Source organism: Labrus mixtus, chromosome 20, assembly GCF_963584025.1.
Source record: "Labrus mixtus chromosome 20, fLabMix1.1, whole genome shotgun sequence".
In the NCBI taxonomy this organism is placed as follows: Eukaryota; Metazoa; Chordata; class Actinopteri; order Labriformes; family Labridae; genus Labrus; species Labrus mixtus.
Genome location: NC_083631.1, coordinates 18,069,265 through 18,090,631, shown reverse-complemented (window position 1 = coordinate 18,090,631; position 21,367 = coordinate 18,069,265). Strand labels below are relative to the sequence as shown.

Below are 21,367 nucleotides of genomic sequence, written 5' to 3'. Positions count from 1 at the left end.
GAGAATTTTGTTCATTCATGGTGGTCTCAAACAAAGACTACTTTCTCTAACAATCAGGCTATGGAGAAAAGGAGAGAGAGGCAATGAAACATCAGGGCCACAAAGAATGAAAAAAATAAAAAAAGATGTTGAAATGGATGATGAAACATGTATGAAGGCTTGTGAGATTTTATTAGACATGTCACATACAACCAAAAAAAAATTCCTGAAGGTGACTCCTTCTACTTTTCCTCATGGCTCATTTTGTTTAAAAACCAGGTCAAACCTTTTGACCTCTCCATCTCCATAACTTAAGAAGAGTTAGAATTTGAAAATTAGGGCTGGGGAGATCAATCCCTTTCACATGAAATAAATGCAAAAATGGCATTTAAAACACCAAAACACATACAGTTTTCATACACTGACAAGAGTATTTCTCTATAAAAATATGAATGTTTAAAATGTTTAAAAGATGCATTAATGCTCATTTGGATTACTCGATTTTTTTCTGAGTGAATTTGACCTCTTTAATTGTTTTGAGGGAGGGGATGAAGAGATTAGTGTGGGCTCTCTGTGGAGCATATAGCAGCTTGGTCAGTAATCACTTAGTAATAAATAATAAAAATATCAGAGTGGATCAGAGTGGTCGCAGATACAAACAGGAGACAAAAAGCTACCAAACAGAGGAGCAGGCTCATTTGATCATTTTTACAGCGTAACCGGGCGCACACAGACACACACACACACACACACTCTCTCTCTCTCTCACACAGACACAAATAGAGTCTCACTTTCATACTGAAACCTAACAAACATGCACACACATTCTGATACACAACAGTGGTTAATCATGATGCATGAATACTCGTCAATCAATCAGCTTGTCAGACAGAAAGACAATCGATCTCCGCCTTGTTCTTCACACGTTTCTGTTTTTCAAAGTTCACAGGGCTTGTGTGTGATTGGCTGATTCTGTCCAGGGCAGACATTCTGAAGAATGACATCATAGCTTGTTAAAACTGAAGGATAAAAATGTTTCTTCAAAACATCTGAAAACATTTCAAAATTCTTTATTTTTTTCTGTATTTTTCCCCTCCTGCTGTGCTTCCTCCTGTAACCCCCCACAGTTCAGCGGTGAAGAGGTGGCGAGGGGCTTTTTATGGGTCCTTGTGATGCTTGGCTGCTCCGTATACTCTCTGTATACTTGATATTCTGTTGATGTGTTTTTTTTTGTCTATATACTGTATGTAAAACGTCAAATAGTTGTGTGCAAGTGCAAGCGCAAGTGTAACTGGTGTATGTAGGTCCGGTTGTTGGATTCATCACTCCACAGCGAAGCCGCAGGTCTCCTCCACAGCCGTCAGCAGTTTCTCGTAAAGTTTCTCATAAGTCTCATAGGGAGGGATGTCTATCCGGTTAAAACTGCAGACCAAGAAGGAGAATACGTGAAACTTTTGGCAAATGTGAACAAAAATCAGACACTTGAATACTCCAGCATCTTTTTTTTTTTATGTGTGTGTGTGTCCTTACCACGTGTGAGCCTTGGGCAGGTTGTCTGTGTTGGCGTCTATCAAATGAATGGTGAAGAGTCTTGGTCCTGCAGAACCTGTAGAACCTTACACACATACATTCTAGTTATCACTGCTCTACTCACATCAGTCTTTACACACTCAAAGCACACATCAGGTTCTAAAGGATCCTATTCATTAGGGAAAGACCTCAGCCCTCAGGAGATCAGACTTGCAGATTCAGTCCCTTGTTTTACATCTCTACTCAAGACATTCTTTTATAAAAATGCTTTTACTGTGTGATTAACTCTTCTTATTTTTATTTTGTTAGTCTGATTTTGTTGTCTGCTTGTTTACTCTCTGCCTGTTGCTTTAATTGTCTCTCTGCTTTCATTTTCTGTTGTAAAGCACTTTGTTACTTGTATAGAAAAGTGCTATACAAATAAAGTATTATTTCAACTCAAACCCTGCTTAGCATCTTTAGCGTCCTCCCTGCAGCTGCCAGTCCAACATAGTGAAGATTCTGATGTTTTAGCCTTTGTCTTATTGCTTGTGGATGTATCCTGTTAAAGTGGAAAAAGCCCTAATCTACCACCAAACAAAGCCTGGCAGACTGATTTCATTTCTTCTCTTTCATTAGAGAAGATGAACTGCTCTTTAAGAGGCACATCTGGCAGTTTCTACAACAGCCTATAACTACTTGTTTTCAATGTTACTTCTCTAGATCCAAACTGTATTCCCTTTCTCGACGTACGTACATCCCAGTCCTTTCTTTCATTTTTTTTTTAATCACCCAAGTATTTTTTGACTGACTACTGACACACACATACTATGTAATGTGTGTACTGTGTGTGAGTATGTGTGTGTTTTCTAAGCAAGTCCATGACCCACCCTGCAACGCTTTGAACCCCTGTAGTGGGACCCTGGTGGAGCCGGTGACGAACTGCAGGAGGCGTCCTCTCCTCTCCTCGCTGAAGGCCTCCACCGCCTGCCAGAACCACCGCACCACGTTGCTCTCACTCGTGCAGTGCTTCAGGCGGGTGTTCGTCTTCCAGTCCGCCAGATCGATTTTCCCCAGACCACCGATGATGAGCTGGTGGGGAGAGGGCGGAGGTGTTAAGAGGAAGAAGGGATAGATGAAGAAAAAGCAAAAGCTGTTTGTTTTTTTTGTCCATGGACAGCACATGTACCTCCAGTTCTTTATGGTCGAAAGGTTTAAGGAGATGCTGGGGGATGAGCTCACTGAATCCCTTCTGTAGAGCCAGAAACTGCGCTTCAATTCCTCGCATAAACCTCCAGTTCACATAGAGTCTGAAAAATACAAACACAGTTGATGCAGTTATAAATATATACTTGCAATAGCACTTTATGTTGTGTTTGCAATTTGTTTCAGGGGTATAAACAAACCAAACAACTGTTCTTACCTGACATATTCTTTCTTGTTCTCCTCAGTGACGGGGATGTTGCGCCCGTTGGGTTTGAGTTCATGCTGTAAAAACTTCCCAAAGGCATTGTGCTCCACGCAGAATGTGTGGTCAAGGACTGATGTGATGTCGTTCTCTCTGCACAAGTATGAAAAATAATACTTAAAAACTCAAACTAAAAAACATCTCTCTCTCTCTCAAATGAGACGGTGAAATAAAGAGCAGTTCATCTGCAGTCAGGTGTGCATTCACTCACAGTATCCAGACGAGGCTCTTGTGCAGCTCGGGGTCGGTGGTCTCTAGGTCGTTGAGCTGGATGGGTTTGCCGAGTAGCTGTTTGTAAAAGGGCAGAGTGAAGCTCCCGTTGATGTAGTGACCATGAAAAACTGCAAGGCCCATGACTCGTCCCACAAAGTGGAAATATGACAGGTGGTCCTGAAAGAAGGAGAAACAAAAGAAGAATTGAGGCGTGTGGTCAGAGACAGTCCCCTTTAGTACGTTGTGTGTATTTGTGTGTGTGTGTGTGTGTGTGCTCACAGGGTTAATGGAGGAGTCAGGGTTGATCTGTAGTGTGTAGATATTGTCTGTGGAGTACTGGAACAGGCCGTAATAAGGGTTCAACATTTCATGACACAGCAGGTACAGCCACTCCCTGAAGATTAAAAAAAACACCACATTGTTAACACATGTTCAAGACACACAGAGAAACAAAGTCACAAAAGAATCCGCAAGAAACAACGACAAACTAAAAATCTATAGATTATTAATATTATCAAGTCCGCCTGTGTTGTAAACTAAGCACGCTTTGATCACGTATAGCCATGCATGTGTTGTATTAGGATGTTATGTACAAGAGGTACAGTGTATTGGAGTAGGACGATAAATATTGCTATCTTGTGTCTCCTGTATGGAGGCTCAGCTGCAGCTTAATCACAGCCGTAGTTAACCAGTCACAGCCTGAACCAGGGAAAGTTCAAGAACTGCATTTTATCCTCATCCGTCTAGGTTTAAACATTGATCTGATACAGTGATACTAAATTCATGGTTTCATTTGAAGAAAATGTCACTGAAACACAGATTACATGTCTTAAATCTAAGTTGATATGATCCTGTACGCCTGCAGCATCTGTCCTTAAGTTACTCAGAGTGCCACAGCCAATTTAACTTTCTCTCCGGACCAGATGTTCAGACAGAAACAGGATATTTAACGTCAATGACATCACACAGGAGACAAACTCTTCAGAAATGTAAAGAGAAGAAATGACCTGGCCACTCCACCGTAGTCCAGACCCTCCTCTCCTCTGAACTTCACCATCAGACGCTTCTTCAGGTCTTTTGGCCTCATCTTCATTATCTGCCGATATGACTCCTGCAACAAAAACACAACGTTAATACAAAACCAAGGACACACAATTTACCACAGAAAGAAAGAACTTGTGACCAAACGCCCCGGCCCTTTAGATCCATGATGTTCTGTTAGACTGTTCATTAATAAGCACAACCTGCTGCTCCAGAGAAAAGTAATACAAGTGAAGGTAGTTGGGACTGTGGGTGTCACAAACACTGTGGATGTGTTTGTATGAACTGTAAACTTTCACAACTACCCACTTAGTTCAAACTGCTTTCATAGCTCCACTGCAAACACTTTGATTTTTTACTTTATGTTTACTGTGAGCGAACATAGAGCAGATGAGAGCGGGGACGTGTCAGCATAATCAGTGAAGAGAAGAAACACGGGGACAGAACATAATGTATTCAGAGAGATTCAGACAAACAGAAAAAAAGACTCTGTTAAGTCTATGTGATTATAGCAATCCTGTTTTCCTCAGTTTTCATCCCACTTATTCTTTTGAAGTATTTTATCCATAGAGGAGAGAGGGATGATTACGTTGATGAGGACTTGAGTTGTGGAGGATCTCTATTCAGCATTCTCTTTTTTAACTTGAGCTTATACAAATCCTCAAAGGGTGTTTGTAACTTTACTGAGACTTTGAGCAATATCTCTAAAGGTTAGGCAGCTTTAGGTCAAGAGTTCCTCTGACTTATGAACAAGTTCAAAAAAATATATCTACATGGTCTGCAGAAACTGCTCAAATCTCTCCAGGAGAAATAACCTAATCTGTGACTTTTGAAAGGAAAGTGGACTCAGTTTCCCATAGTACACCAGATTTCCTCTGACATTATAATGTTAGCAGCCTTTTATAACTACCCTCAAATCCGGACTAGAAGAGGAAGTCTGTATTTTGGGGTCTCTGAGAGGGTAAAAGGTTTAACGGTCTTCCTGCGTGATGATATCCACTGCGTTCAGCAAAGTCCCCAGCAGTTTCTGTGCAGCTGTGTAGCTCTTTCTAGTAACATCTGTTTTCAACATGTGGAGTTTGTAACCCTGCTAGCTATCAGTACTGTAGCTGAGCTCTCTGCCTACATTAACATTGATAGCTGTGAAGAAGAGACCGACTGCCCAAACTAACTTGCCTTGAGATGTGCTGCTCACCTGTTATCAACTTGAAGTGTTATCAATCAAACCAGCACTCCACAAGGTTTACTTGCTTAAAAGTGTACCAACATTTTAATTAAACGCTTGCATATGCCCTAACGAGTGCAAGGGGTGATAGTGGCGCCTGCATGCTAATGAACCGCAGAGGCTTACATTTCTAGCGCCGTCCACCAGATAGTTCAGAACTGAAGAAACCTTTCAGAGGAGAGGTGAAACGTCCTCAAGATCTTCAACCAAGTCCAGTTGCCTTTGGATCAAGCTTCAAACTATTTGTCGTTTTGTTTCAATTTGTTTACAAAAATAAAAGTATTAAAAGGCCCTCTCTTCTAAAAAGTTATGAATAAATTCCTTTATTTTCATGGCATGGCGATGTGGACCTTAAAAAACAAACTTCTGACTTCATCAGAAAGTCAAATGGATGAAAGAAAACAGTAGGCCATTCAAAGTGGAGCTCCACCAGTAGAGGTTTTTCTACTTGGAACCGGAGTTGTGGCATTTGAATTATTTCAAAGAAAGCGCCCGGAGAAAGTTGTTCTTGTTTTTCTACAAAAGTCCTTGAACCGTTTGCCAATGATAACTTCAGTGTTCTGGGATTTATAAACCCTAATAAATATCTGAGTTATTCTTGAGGGTTCATCCATGAGGGGTCCCTTGGACTGTAAACACTCTGGAGCTAACGTCTCTCACACTGGTGAGAGAGGGTCAGATCCTTGTCTGGTTATGTACTGATCATGTTAGACAAATGTTGTGTTTTCTCTTTTTTTCTTCCTGGTTTGACCTTTGCACTCACCTCAAAGATCTCCTCTCGGGACACCTCGATGCGACAGTGTCCTGCCTGAGGCTGCTGCAGGGACAGCTCGTGTCGGAGCAGCTTTAGCTTATGGACCAGGTCTCTCTCGTATCGCGCCGCTACGTCTCCTTCGCCCCCTCCTCCTCCAACTCCTCCGACGCCGCCAACTCCTCCACCTCCCACCTCTTCGCCCCCCACTTCCATCTGGGGGGCTTGAGAGGAATCCTTTGCTTGGGATTGCTGGCTGAAGGAGGGACGACAGGGAAGAGAGAAGAGGGTGCGGAAGAGAGAGAGAGGGAGTTTAGGAAGAAAAAGAGCAGGCAGGATTAAACTCACTACATTAGCCAACAGCAGTAAAAAGTACTCAGAAGCCACGTTTCTGTGAACTGGACGATTCTGCATCATTAACAGAGCTGACTGTTAGTAGGTCATGTTAGAAGCAGAATGAGTCCAGTGAGAGATTAGATTAACCACAGATTAGTCTTGAAACCACTTATTTTGAATGTACCAGTGATGTCTACACTCAGGTGTAGGTGGATTATTTTTGGGAGGGATTCAGGAAAGAGTTTGAAAGGTCAAGAGCGTGGGAACATTGTACCTGATAATAGTGTGTAGACGCGGGTCTGTGAACTGAGTGGTCCGGTTGTTGTGATCCACGAAGTAGATCCGGCCAGACACGGTGCTTCGGACCTCCCAGCCAACTGGCAGCGGCCCAAGCTCTTCGCAGCTCACGCTGGTCAGATCCCTGCACGGGCAATACGTAACCACAGTGAGACTCCAAAGCAGACTAAGGCTGTCAAAGTTCTGCAAATACTTTTCTGCCCGCCCAGGTATCGTCTATGGGTGGTAAACACTGATTACTTCTTCTTTCCCGTGTCAACTTCTTCTTTGGATGATTCACATCTGTTCATGTAACTCTCATTCATGTCATCAATGAGGAGTTATGAAAGAGTGACACTGTTTAGAGCGCAGTATTTTTAGTAAATTAAAAGATCAATATTAAACACAAGTTTTACTGTAATTAAGGGCGGTCAAATGATTCAAAAATGTTATTTATCCCAATTAATCCCAACTTTTCAATTGTTGATTGTGATCAATCACATGTTTGACTTTTCTTTACTTTCTTTACTGTCTTAAGCTGGGAGTAATTTAAGTGCTGTTTCATTTCAACCCTGCTCTTATTTTTAAATTAAGGACCTTCTGGTAGTGAGAAGAAAAAGGAACTTGTCACAGCTGAAACGCTAAATAAAAACAGCTCAAAGGATCTGTAAAAAAGTGAAATGTTTGATTTCATAAGGTGGACATTACTTTTGATTTGTCAACTGAACTGTTGTGTTCTTAACCCCTTATACCGAGCTAAACTCTGACCTCAGACACTGAAAAAAATCTGTTGGTGTAGTTACTGCAGAACAACACAAAGAGAATGTGGACTGATGTTGGGAGCAGCATGGAGAGTTTTTGTCATTTGTGTTCTGTTTAGTTTTAAAGGAGGGAAGCATTTCCATTCATGTCTCACTATGAATGAAAATTGCCAGAAAAAGAAAAACAATCATTTCAACACAAATGTTAATTTAACAAAAATGCAATATGCAAAGAACAAAACAAGCAGGAAAACAAACAGAGTGCAGAGCAGGACGGGCACATATCAACATTTTAACTGCACAACTGTCTAATCTGCAGTTTATGTTCTAAGCATAATAAAACCTGCACCCTAAGCTGTGTCTACTCTGGGAATGCCAGTAGATAGTTTGTTTTATCACGTTAGATTAACTACGGCTACCCAGCACAGGGAACATAAGAGTATAATAAGAGGGGGCCCGGGGGTCTTCCCTCAGGAAAAATTTAGCATATATACTTTATTTCATTCATTTTGGTGAATTCCATTTTCCTTTCCACCAATTTATGGCTTTTCATTTTCATTTATTACTTTTGTTCACTCATGTCCAGTGAGAATGGTTCTAGAGGCTGGTATGAACATGAACGCAGTACAGGAAAACAAAAGTGTGAGATCAGTCGCTATGGGTGTAGAGTGATTTTTCATACATTTTCAAATAAGCTGCTTATAATGGGGCCTTTAAAGTCTCCTTGGGGGGGGACCCTGTGTTGTCTTTTAGTTTAATTCTTCTTCATGTCCTCCTCCTCTGCTGCTTAAATGACCCAGTTTGTGAACAGAGTGTGTTCAAGGTTTGTCTCCTTTCTGTGTGGTGCTTAGCTTTGACAGAGGTGAAGGGGGGTGTGATCATACCGTGGTATCCGGGGGTCGTGCCAGGTGCTGACACCTGTCTGTGTGTGAAGAAAGTAGACCTGGCCCTGTACTGTTGTTCTCTGCTCTGTTTTGAAAAAGAACAGACGTAATAAGGCTTTAGAAAGGCAACAAGGAGATCAGCTGAGCAACTAAAATAAGAACAACAATTTGATTTGATAAATTCTGTTTGACTGACCGTATCCCTCTGGTAGGTCAGGCGGCTGGTGCCCATGGGGTCTGTTCTGGGGTGTGTGTCCATGGCCTCGCGAATCCTGCCCTCTGATTCGCTGTGTTTGAAGACGGTTCTCCTGACTGGGCGAGTCAAGACGACAGTTCCCACCCCCCGCTGCACCGGTGGGGTCTGAGTAGGGCAGCGGCTCTTCACTGAAGCATCCCTCGAACACAGGCCTACATACCCAGCCACAGACACACACACACACACACACACACACACACACACACACACACACACACACACACACACACACACAATGCTGAATGGCCGTTTTTCACATTATTTGGAATCAAATATTTACTCAACTGCTTTTTATTTAGAGCTCAGAGATAGGAAAACGATTTTAAAAAGTAATAATTATAAATAAAAAGCTGCAGAACAGACCAGACCACTTGTTTTTAGCTGGAAACTGTATTTGTATTTATTACATTACTCACCCATCGTTTTCCAACAGTCCTCTACAGTCCACCACAGGGCCTCCACTGCCGATGCGGTCTCGTGTTTGTAAGCTCACTGGAAACAGACAGGTAGTAAAGATCAGAGAGGATCAGAGAGAAGACAGAATTCAACTCAAAAACGAAGCAAAACAGATTTCGGTTTCTTGTGTCCTGGTGTGAAGCCTTACCGACAATCTGCCCCCGGACTGCATCACTGTCCGAGGGGTTCAGTTTACATAAATCGAGACGCTGGTCTGGAAGAAGAAGAAAAAAGCATTTCATCAAACAGTCAGCTTGTGTGTGACTGTGTTCATTTGACTGGAGAAAATGAAGACAGACTTACATCCCGTGTCTTTTAGCCTGCTGATGGCGTTTGAAAGAAGTCTTATACAGCCCAGGAAGCCCGCCCCCTGTCGTTTATGGATCTTCTTGTGGTTCCATATACTGATGGTGATGGAGTCTGTCTTTCCAATGTAACTGAAAAACAGACAGTATTTTGAAATAGTGAGAAATTTCTGTCTGGACGCACTCACAATGGGCAATCTGTACCGCGCCCAATCACGTTTGACCCCCAAAAGGTCCAGTTCATTGGACTAGTGTGAGTGCTCCGGTACACTTCCTTGGCTCTGGCACAGTTGGATGAGGTGTGCTTTGACTCATGCAAGAGCACAAGGACGGGCACGAAACGTGGACAGCCTTCCATGACTGAGAAATCCTGGAGTGTTCTGACTAAATTACCCAAAAGAAGCCACAAAGTCAGTAAAGTTACAGTCAGGTTCTCTGTGTTGTTCTCTGATGTGCGGACACAGACTTTACCGTGCATCCCTTTTAGAAAAAGGTAACCAAACCAACGGACTGGGGAGGGGAGACAATCGTGCTTAAGCCCTGTGTGGAGCAACTTTGCCTAGTGTGAGTGCTCTCTTATATAATCAAGTACTAGTGGGCCTTCAAGACCCTTAATTTGATGGCCAGAGTACATTTTTATTTGTTAAAATTAGGGCTGTCATCATTAATGCTTTCATCTCGATGAGATTAGCGTCTGAAATTAATGCATACATTTTTTTCATTGTATGAATTTCCATCCATTTCTTAAAAAATCCTCTGAGCTACAAGAGCTTTTCAAAAAGTAACAAGATGGATTAAATAATGAAATGTTTACAAATGGATGTAGGGCTTGCAGGAGACTCACAGGTCGTAGTGCTGATTCCATTTGGGGTCCAGTGTGCTCTTGACTGTGTCTGTAGAGTGGCATTGACCTGATCCGTCCACAACAACCTTGGCAAAAGGATCCGGAAGGCCTGCAGACACACGATAAATATTAACTGTCTGCACCCATTACATTAAATCACAAAGAAGATAACAGTTAAGTAATAGACAAAATGTAATTATTTCCAGATCTGAAGAAAGGTCCCATGATCTTGACTTTTACTGGGGCGGTACTGATATTTCAAAACCATGATTTGAATCCCTGCTGCCCTTAGTGACACACATCATCTCATTGTGTATACCAAACATGGAAATGTTTCACGTCTAAAGATTTGTGCACATATTAAAGAGGTACTTACGAAAGAAGTCTTTCTTTGCGAGGTTTTTGGCACATAATACTGTAAAAGAGAAAACTGTTATGAACAAAATGCCACACAGAGAAAAATATGGAAATGATCTTACAGTGTGTAGGCTGCTACAGAGGCATGCAGTCCAACATAGAAAGTGTGTGAGGAGAAGCATATATGAATGCCAGAGGATGGAAATGAGCAGGAGAAGTTATGTGACATGCAGACAGGAGACAGCAGTAAAGTATAGGCTAAGGTCGGGATCCTTACGCACAGAGAAACGCAAACACATACACACACCGGCCGCCCACACTTAGAGTGGCAGAATGCCTTAGCTGCCACATCATCTTTGTGGATTCAGAGAGGCAAACTCAGACTGACCAACACATTGTGAAAATTGTAAATGTGTGCTAAGTATTGAGTCTATTGTGTGCGTGTTTTGGCTGTGAGTGTACTTTTTTGGTTTTGTATTCGTCGGGGCAGTCTGTTTGGTGTGAGAGAGCTGGCATATGTGACTCTAGAATCAGATCAGCGAACACAACTTCACCACAACACACTCATTTTAAGACGCACAATCATGTACAGCCAGTCACAAGTGTTCATTATACTGCGGTGTTGCAGACGGAGCAAAAACAACCTTTGTGTTTGTGTTCAAGCCTGAGGTTATGAACTCAAACGCGGACACACTGTAAGGCGCAAATAACAGAAAAAGGATCATAATATTGACACTGCAGGTCATAATTTGGTCCATTAACCCCTCTAATGCAGCCGCATGTGGTCAAAGAATGAACACAAACATCTCAAAGAATTGGCTCTAGGTGTAAACTCTTCATAAGACAGAAAAGGTGAGTTCTTTAGGGAGTTGTGATTCCTGGTCGGACATCCCTGTGTATTGTTGTGAGTAGAAGATAGTATTCTGATGATACAGCCTAATGATCATGACTGGATGATTGACGTTAGAAGTTATGCCTCAGTGTCATGAAAACAGAACATGTACTGAATGCGCTGTTTTCACCAGCACTGTTACATAGTCATTTGGACCCCTTCCCTAAAGCTCCACAGGGTCATGTTCATTATATCTCCATAGACTTGTAAAGTGGACTGAAACAAGAGGGAGAATGTGACAGGAACAAAAAACCTCCCGTCTCCATTCCTCTGCTCTTCTTTTTAAAGACGAGGCTGACTAATGAGGTGGAAGAGCAGCGACAGTAACTGGGATAGAGGCGAGACAGAAGGGGGAGGAGTGTTGTCCCCCACGATGGCTTGAATTATTGAAGTCTCTGTTGCCTCCTGTGCGAATCTGCCAAGGCTTTAAATGGGGTTTAATATGTATAACAGTGTCTTTTTTTCCCCCCCGAGCACTCTGAACGCTCATGTTAAAAATCTTCCGACTTCACTGTACCTACAGTACATCCTCTTGCCTCCGTGTCTGATCCCGAAATAAACAGTCTAAAATAAAAAAACATGCAGTCATAAGAAACGGAGCCGTGTCGGTAATACAGCAGCGGTTGTCAACAGACTGTTGTCATAGAGACAGGATGGACGTGCAGTACTTTTCCTCTCAGCGCACAAAACGCTTCATGCAAGCGCTCCCGGGCGCACAGACAGCGCTTTTCTGTCTGGAAAAAGACGCTAAGTGGACACGACGGGGCCTTAGAGATAAATAAAACAAGTCAACTATTTTTGATTTAATCATTTGGTCATGTTTAAAGATAAAAGGACAAATACTTCTCTAACATGTGGTTAGCCTAATTTACTCGGTTTTCAGTGATTTTTTTCTTTTATAAAGTACGAGTTTCTCCACAGGGCTACATCGCAAAGCTATCAATATAACACTAAGACTGACTTCCGTAGTGTGGGTAATAAAAGCTGCTCTGTTGTTCCTGTTGTTGTTGTAACTGCAATATCTGGCTCCATTTTTGATTATTAATCTAATCTTATTAATCTAACCTTACATGTGCCATGAGAACATCCTGTATATTAGTTTGTTTGAAGCTCAAGTAGAAATCAAATGGAGAACATCTCATACAGTGTTATTAATAATTTTATTAACTTAAATGTAATTAATTGAATCTATGCTCCTGATGTTATGTTCACTTCCCACAGATGAGAGGAAGAAATGTTAAACGGCCGCTGAACGACTGAAGCCCTGCAGAGGACAGTTTTTCTTCCGTAGACGACATGCAGCGGTACTGCTGTTTGTGTTACAATGAAGACTAACTATTACTGCTACGCCGTTGATTATGACATGCCACTAATGTGATATCACGCAGTTATTATGTATTACCTTTAGGTTGGTTTATAGCGCTGGGTGGTGATCTGATCTCAGCATCAAGGTCGATGTGAGCGACACTTTAGCCACAACTTTTTTCCGTCAATTTTTACGGGAGGGGCTCTGTTTACTTGAATAATTCCCCGGTCATTCTTGGTGGACCAAATCTTGTGCCACAAGATCTCACAATATTAAAGGGTTTGGATATAACTTGTGGAGGTGAAAAATGTCTGGGGATATCAGTACATAGATGCACAGCAGCTGCCATTATGACAAAGTCTGATGTTGATCTGGAAATGACCATAGAAAATACACCCGCCACTTTTAAATCCTTTGTGTGGCAGCTAGTGGAGACACAGATCACAGCTGATCGTGCTCCATCAGACTTTCCTAACTGATTTTCTCCACCTGAAACATTATCACAGCTTTGAGATCTAGCATGATTTGGTTTGTCCCAGACAGTCAGTGAGTGAGGAAGTTAGTCAGTTAGGTGTTGGTTCAGGATGTGGTAACTGTGTGGTGATGTATATTTGTCTGGCATTTATTTGCTGTGATTAACCCGTTTAGATTGGCTGCAGGATATCCGCTCCTCTTCCTCATCAAACCCTGTGTGTTCCTCCTCCTCCTGACTCACACATTCCTCACTGAGACCTCACCGTTTCTACACAGACACAATCAAAGACACACAGAGGGGGAGAGGGGGGAATCAAGTTTCTAATTTACCCCTGCATCCGCTTTTAAAGGATGACTTCCTCTGCCACTGTCATTGCTTAACACCCCTCCAATCTGTTTGGCAGAAACGAGGGACCCCCCCTAATTTCACCCTCTCTCTCCCTCCATTATCTACCGCCTGACCAGCTTCCTCTGTGGCATCGAGTGTGTGACTGAGCCTTTCCCAGCGTCTCAGGAAAGACCTCATCCTGCCAAGGTCGTGCCTAGTGAAGACACACAGAGATACAGCTCAGCTGGTCCTCAATTTCCCCACTGCAGTGTTCTTTTTTTGTCATTTTACTTCCCCTCCTTTAAAAAAAAACCTGAGAGCTGGAGAGAGCCAGCGGGGGAAAGAATCCTTTTCATGCAATCTTGAGGGAACAAGCAGAAACAGTTCAGGGGGGAGGCGACGACACACTGAGCTGCTTCTGTGCCACGCTAGCAGCTCCTCTAGGAATTTAAAGTCACATCATGTTTCTCGCACAATCAACCAGCTCCCTCGAACTCTTTGAGGGGTTGCAATTTAGCCACTCCTGCATCTTAATCAGAGGGAAACGCTACCGCTCCTCTGGTGATGACAGCAACCATAAAACTGGTAACGCTTAGAGGCACATGAGGAACCTGCTCCAATCAAAGGTAATGGTCAAGTTTTGGGAGAACAATGCCAGGATGCAGCGAACTCTCTGCTCTATATATTGCCATCACAAATTTAGGCAAACTACATGAATACTCAGATCCTTCTAGGTCACACTGGACTGCAATGTTTCAGAGTGAACTGTCCAAAACCACTACTTCCTTATAATTGGAGTGATGAAGAAATATTGTTGTTCCCATTATTGTGTGTCAAATGCTGTATGCCAAGAACAATGTGATGTATTACTACACCCTGATACACTATGTCGTTTGCAAGACAGCAGACTTTTCAGGTTGAGTTGTCCCAATCTAAATACCAGTATCGTCCATTTCCGTCTTAAAAAACCTAGAATCCCGCTTCAGCAAATGTGCCAGTTATTCACCCATCTGGTCCAAAACAGTCAACTACACAGCAAGCTGCACTGTGCTACCTCCATGAAGGTATTATGGCTCAAAGCCCAACCCCCTACAACCCCCTACCCCCCCCCTAAAAAAAAAAAAGACTTCCTTTTATTGTCTTGTGACAAGCAAACATAAACAATGTAGTGCTAGCAAGGAGATGTGAGGTAAGTTGGAAGTAGTAGTATCTATTTGAAGAAATATAAACAGTTTTTATCCAACGCTTAAACAAAGCCCGTCTGTGAGGGGCAGTGAGCTGAGCTGCCACTTAAAGTAGTTGTGTAGGCTGTAGGCGTACGTCTTGTTGTAATGTTATGACTCCTCTCTGGTTTGGGTTGAAAGGGTTGTAAATAGGAGACAACTAGCCATGGAGGTCTCCACCTCTCTAAAACTAACCCACATGACAATGTAAACTGGTAATATGACTGAGTAAAGCAGCTTCAACTTAATATTGAGTTTCCCTCCAAACACTCTTAAGCAGACGAGTGAGAGAAGTGTGTCAACCAAAGATTTACCTTGAATACGAGGAGTTGTAAGTTATTTTAAAGTTGTTATATTAAACTCTAAAAAGCCCCCATTCATTTCATAAATGGCATCTGAAGTGCTTTTTTGTTGGAACCATAACGACTAAGACTCTGTCTGCATCATTTCAGAAATTAGGATTTAGAGCATATCCTATTTTTCTTTCTTTGTCAAGGTTATGTTCTTATCGTTTTATGTTGAGCTCCTGGAGTTTTATTCTATTTATGACTTGTGTTTATTAATAAAGTTTGCATACTGTTGTCCTTTCCACATCTTGAACTGATATCAAATGAAGTTACATGAACTGGTGGACAGAATTAATACAACCAAGATCCCCATCTTACTCTTACTGCAACGTAATCTCCCCTCTCAGCTTCCAAAAACAAAGAGAGCCAGCGGGCACATGAGCAAATATCTCACCTACTTAATAACAAGCCCTGCACCAGCATCCAAACACACACGCAGGATGACGAATAGATCTGTGTGCTCACTGCCAAACAAATGCAAAAAGTATGTTTAATAGTTCCAAGGAACTTACAGGGCAGTGGTTAAACAAACACATACCATATCTGTGCTTTTTCATCTGCTTGTATGAGCAATATTGTCAGTTTCTACGAGCGCCCTATGAGCTTTTTGTGACGGTGTTTGTGTTGGTTAGCAGACATGCTGCTGGATCAGTAAGTGAGAGGATTAGAAGTGCTTATGTTGCTTTCTTAGTCAGAGGGATTCCCTTCTTTTCTTTCTCTTTCACTCGAGCTGCTGTTTGTATCCATATACGTTTACGTCTCTCTTGTGAGTTTCCAGGCTGTGGTACCTGACGTAGCCCTTTGTTGGCTCTTTCACAAGTCAGCATTTAACGTTTAATTGGTGCGTCACGTGTTGCTTCCATGAACAAATCAACATTATCCGTCTGGATCACTGAGACTTTCATTCATTCATTAGACAGGATTTTTTTTTTTTTTTTTTTACACAATAAAGCTCATTCATTTTCCAAACAAAAACACTCTTTTCTATTTTCCAAGCCTTTTATCCAGAAATGTGCGTGTCCTGACCAAGTCTGGGATTCAAACTTTGCCAGCAGCATGGAAATGGAGATTATAGCATAGACCACAACCAGAAATGAACCATGCATTATTTATATGATTACAAGACGTACTTTGTTCATTCCCTGGATTTCTCAAATAAAAATGCAGCATATATCAAATATAATAACTACTGAAAAGAGCAACACTTCATCACATAAATAAATAATATAGACATTACTTAGATTCTAAAAGGCAATAACAACATTTTTTGATTATTTCTAACTTCAAGCAAGTGTTTGGGAAGTGTTCAAATAAGCCTTAAAATATTTACGTTTGACTTCTTTCATGCAGCTGAGAAACACCTACAGCTAACTCTATTTTTTTTTTTCAGTTCAGCAACAGAAAGACACAAAATTACCTCGTGGCCAGCTAAAACATGTCCATGTACACCCAGTGCAGTCTAAACCAGCATCAAACCTGCCTGGTGTGTGTCTTTGTCCCTGCCACACACACACACACTCGTCTCTGATGTAGGCCAAACAAGGCCTCATACTGACAGACTAAACACAGCACTGGCCAGCCAGGCAGCATTGCACTCCCATTGGCTCATCGCACATTCCTCACCCAATTAGAATTCCACTCATACCTGAGGGGGCGGGGCACAGTCAGGGGCAATGACCTTTGTTTGCATCCAGGCTGAAATAATCAGTGACTGGTTTACACCCAAACGCATAACTAACACACACACACACACTCCCAGCTGTCTGAAACATCCAAACACTTTCTCTGTTTCCTTCTGTCTCCACTCATCAGAAACACCACTGTCTGATATCTGTTCACCAGAGGATCTCCTGAGTCATTTAACAAGAAAACGTACATTTGATTTACCATTACCATTTTTACCATTAGAGCACTGATCGTATTATTAAACTGGCTGATTTTTGTTCAACTACTTTATTTCTTATGCTGAGGATGTTTTGTTGATTAGGGATTTCCTTGTTGATTCATTTGTCTTGTCATTATTGTCTTGATAACACGTACATTTAATTAGGACAACTGATTAAGATGTGTTGCACATATATTTTTTTTCCACTGAAAATAATTGAAAACACTAAATAAAGCACTTTCCCTTCCAATGCCATCTCAGTCTCTTTAACGCAGTGTTGTGGACATAATTCCTTAATTCTTTATTATTTAAAATGTTTTTCATTTAAAGCCATATTATCTGTTGGGTTTTCTTTCTTCTCTCAAGCAACAAAACTAAATAATTAAGCCATGTTTAACACTGAAGAAGACGAAGAAGTGTTATGGTAAAAAATCTGCGTTTCTCCGATGTTGAATGGACAGAGGACATCGGGACGGGCTGTCAGCCAAGCTCCTGCAAACATCAGCTTAAACTGTTTCACTCACAAATCCTTCATCACATTCAAGATGTAGCCTAGTCAAGAAAAGACTGACATTATTAAAGTAATGGTGTTAATTTGGATAGAACGTTGTTGATTAGAATAAATTACATGTCCAAGTTCAACCATTAAGCGATCAACTGAAGATCATTGCATTGATACCATTTTATTTAGGAATGATTTGTATGTTTATCTTCTTGGTTGGAATCAACAGACATATTTGGCAAACTGTCTTAATCTGGATTTAATCTTCTTTTCTAACCACGATGTCATGTTACCTTTTCTGTCAGTAGTTTGATCATCAAAGCTTTGGAGGATAATATCACTTTACTTTAAGCCTCTCAGTTCAGCCACAACACTAGTTTTTGAAGAGGAGGACATAATTTTTTTTTCACCAGAAGCTCTGCCTGGGAATAGGAAGTATGCTTAGAGTACAATTAAATGCCAACTTCTGTCAAAATCAGTTACATACTGAAAAAATAAATGTCATTAAAAGAGACTATATATTTGGTTTAATGCATACCAATAGACAATTTAACCAAGGGCTGAGAGTCATATGGCCTACAAAAAAAAGCAGATAGTTTCCCACACAACTAGACTTACTGTTTGATCTGCGTTCTTTTTGCACGAGAAACTATAAATGACCAAAAAATGACTAAAAACAATTCTTGCTTTCATTTTTTTCAATATAATTTAACCAAAGAAAACCCTCCGAGGATTAATAAAGTAACCTGCATTTCTCTTTAAGTGTTTAAGTGCAGGCTATAAACTTAAATCTTAAGCAAAAGTAAAAGGTCAGATCGCAAAAATCCGCTGCCTGACCAGGGCTCAGAAAATCAGCAGAGACACCTCCCACCCCCACCAAGGACTGTGTTCGCTGCTGGACTCTGGAGGTTCCGCAGCCTCCGAAGCAGAACTTCCAGGTTCTGTAACAGCTTCTTCCCACAGGCCATAAGACTTTTGAACACAAAAAATAATCCCTCCATTCCCCCTCAAACCCCCACACAGGACTACCTCACTGGACTGTAAAATACAATATAACATACATCGCAAAGGTGCAATATATTTATCTGTATAGAAATTTTATACATAGCTTTTCTTTTTATATCTGCACCTTATTTTTCTATGTAAATACTTGCTGCTGTTTTTTATCCTGCACTACAGCGAGCCAAATGCAACGAAATTTTGTTCTTATCTGCACTGTAAAGTACAAGTTTGAATGACAATAAAGAAAGTCTAAGTCTAAGATGAGGCAGAGCATTGCTCAATGCGACTGTTGCCATATACCTGGGGCCTCTCTCTAGGAAGCAAACATGAGGGGGGGGGGATGTGAACTACAGGAACCCAAGGCAAGCGGCGGAGTAAGTTTTGAAAAGCTCCATTTTCAATGAACTATATTTATTGTTAAAACTGATTTACCAAACAACTTAATGGTTGATAAAATTATCAGCAATTTAAAGCTATTTGGAATCCTTTCAAAAATGAATAAAGCTAAGATAAGATATACTTTATTCATCCCAGCAGGGAAATGTAGGTGTTCCAGCAGCCAGCATACATACAAACACACAACACAACACATATATACATACATATCCCACCCATACAAAAAACATGAGCCCACAATACAGTTTGATATATGATATATGCAACTCAGGCTAAAGTTTAAATGTCCTCTTCAACATCTGTTTTTCCCCCGTTGACTTTCTTCAGTATTTTGTTTTCTTTTAAGTACCCATGTCACGTACTGTTTTTAATAGTATTATGGGGTCACGTTTGCATGTGTTGCATTCTTGAAGCCAGATTCAGAAATAGGGGGGTAGTGTGAAAACAAACAGCATGTGGCAGACGTGTGAAGTTAGCATTTAGAGGAGCACTTCACTTAAAACAAAAAAAACGCATCACAATTAAACATGGGCATGTGCATATCATTCAGTGATCCATACAGCCCCAGTTTAGGAAATATCTAGTGTGTCCAGCAAGAAACATTTTTGGTGTGCATTTGCGTAGTTTTGAATCAGGTGGAGGACATGGCGTCTGCCCAGCGGCACAGGGAGGTCATTTCCATTTGAATAGACGCCCCTGGATGCCCAGCGGAGCAACATTAGCTACAGTAAGAACCATTGTTCCAGCTGTGTCCCTGTGTGTGTGTGTGTGTGTGTGTGAGAAGAAAGAGACTCCTGTGTGTGCCTAACAGAAACCAATCTGACTCATAAACCCAACAAAATACTTGAGACGAATATTGGGCAGCTCAAAAAAAAAACAGAGCTAAAAGGTGTTGAGCTTTCCTGGATGAGTTGAACAGACATGTATCCTGCCGCAGCTGATACAGTAGTGCCAGTCGATACTCACAGCTAATTTGAGCTAGCATGTCAAATCTACCGACAGATTGCTTTTCAGACAGGCTGCAGGTCGATTTTTTTTGCTTTCTTCACTATCACGGGGCTTGTCGCATTCAGGTCAAGCGATGAGTTTGGCTGGTGGTCTGCCCCCCCCCCCCCCCCAAAAAAAAATGGGTGTAGCTAGCAAGCGTTAGCGGTCAACACTGGTAGCAGTGTTACTATTAGCCAACGTTAGTAAACAACAGATAAAGTTTCTGACTTTACAGAGATGATGTTTCAAATGACCCGAAAACACTTGACAGGTCGGGTGTCAAAACTGTGTAAAAAAAAAAGCCGAAAAGTGGAAAAGCTTCTCGACTGCCCTCTCGGTTATTTGCTTAGCATCTCGGCTAACAAGCTAGCACTTGTGTTTGCCACACAAAAACCGGATGTTTGGGCAAACTGAGAGTCTTAACGACAATACGCTGTGTCTTTATCTGTGTGTTTACATCAAGACTAAACAGTTACACTGCATATAACACAAGAGAACCGGCTAAAACAGCGCTTTCTTTCGGTCTCGTTTTTTTTTTTTTTTTACCTGTCAGTCGGATTTTGATGCTGGACCCGTTCCTCCGAGTCCCAGGATTCGACATCACTCCGGGAGAAACGATCACACAAACTTCCCTTTGGAGTCCCCCCCCCCGAAAAAAAACACAGTTTCACCACTAAATGGGAACGCGAAGAACTTCAGTTTAAAAACATGCGGTTTGTTTTTTGTTTTCCTCACGGTTTAAAATGTATTATTTCATCGCAAAGTCCTGCGCTCCCTCGAAATCCAACAACACGAGAGAACATTTTCGGGCAGGCTCAAGCACGTACTGACGTCATGTCCTTAACGGGTATAACCTTACGTGCTCGCGTCTTAGAAGCGTGGGCGTGCCCGTGAGAATCAGCCAATTATTCTATTGAAGCGGGTTTTGTTTTTATTTTAGGTGGTGTATCGTTTTTTTACCACGAATAAAATTTACCCGGACAATATATATATATAGTTTTGTATATATATATATATATCACACAAACTTCCTATCCTTCCTATATATATATATATATATAAACAAAACACGTTATAAAGCTCTTATGTTTGTTTTTCATTACAAACGAAACATTTCTTAGAAAATGTTATAGATCCTGGATAAACACTGTTAAAAGATTATTTCTATTCGTCTTCATTCAAGCTCTCCAAACATCGCCTTACAGAAAATAAAAGTATTTAAATGGGAAGAGAAATGTACAGTATGCATGAATGTTAAAGATGTATGCATATTAATTATTATTTTCTCCTCCCACATACTCTAAAAAAAATCACATGTGTACATGAACCCTCCCACACTGCTGTTTTCCATTTCTAATCTGAAT

At 41.3% G+C, this 21,367-nt stretch overlaps 2 protein-coding genes across 3 annotated transcripts in view; one reads left to right on the top strand and one right to left on the bottom strand.

Annotated features, from left to right (window-relative positions):
- Positions 1–10,870, top strand: part of b9d1 (B9 protein domain 1) — a 310,365-nt gene extending 299,495 nt beyond the window's left edge. Inside the window, exon 8 of the transcript XR_009665755.1 lies at positions 10,857–10,870. The gene's annotated coding sequence lies outside the window, so the exon portion shown is untranslated. The remainder of the gene's footprint in view (positions 1–10,856) is intronic.
- On the bottom strand, positions 1,046–20,831 carry smurf1 (SMAD specific E3 ubiquitin protein ligase 1). Of its 2 annotated transcripts, none has more exons than XM_061026931.1 (18): positions 20,550–20,831; positions 10,681–10,719; positions 10,305–10,413; positions 9,459–9,592; positions 9,304–9,369; positions 9,116–9,191; positions 8,640–8,851; positions 8,444–8,528; positions 6,797–6,943; positions 6,199–6,442; positions 4,177–4,280; positions 3,449–3,563; positions 3,168–3,346; positions 2,912–3,049; positions 2,678–2,798; positions 2,379–2,580; positions 1,510–1,594; positions 1,046–1,401 (listed from the first exon to the last, which is right to left on the bottom strand). In XM_061026931.1, exons 1-18 carry the CDS (start codon positions 20,602–20,604, stop codon positions 1,302–1,304), a joined length of 2,211 nt encoding a protein of 736 aa, XP_060882914.1. In that variant the 5' UTR covers positions 20,605–20,831; the 3' UTR covers positions 1,046–1,301. The 2 variants fall into 2 exon arrangements, with proteins under 2 accessions (XP_060882914.1, XP_060882915.1); XM_061026932.1 differs by having other exon boundaries at positions 1,510–1,585.
- Between the last annotated feature and the right edge of the window lie 536 nt (positions 20,832–21,367).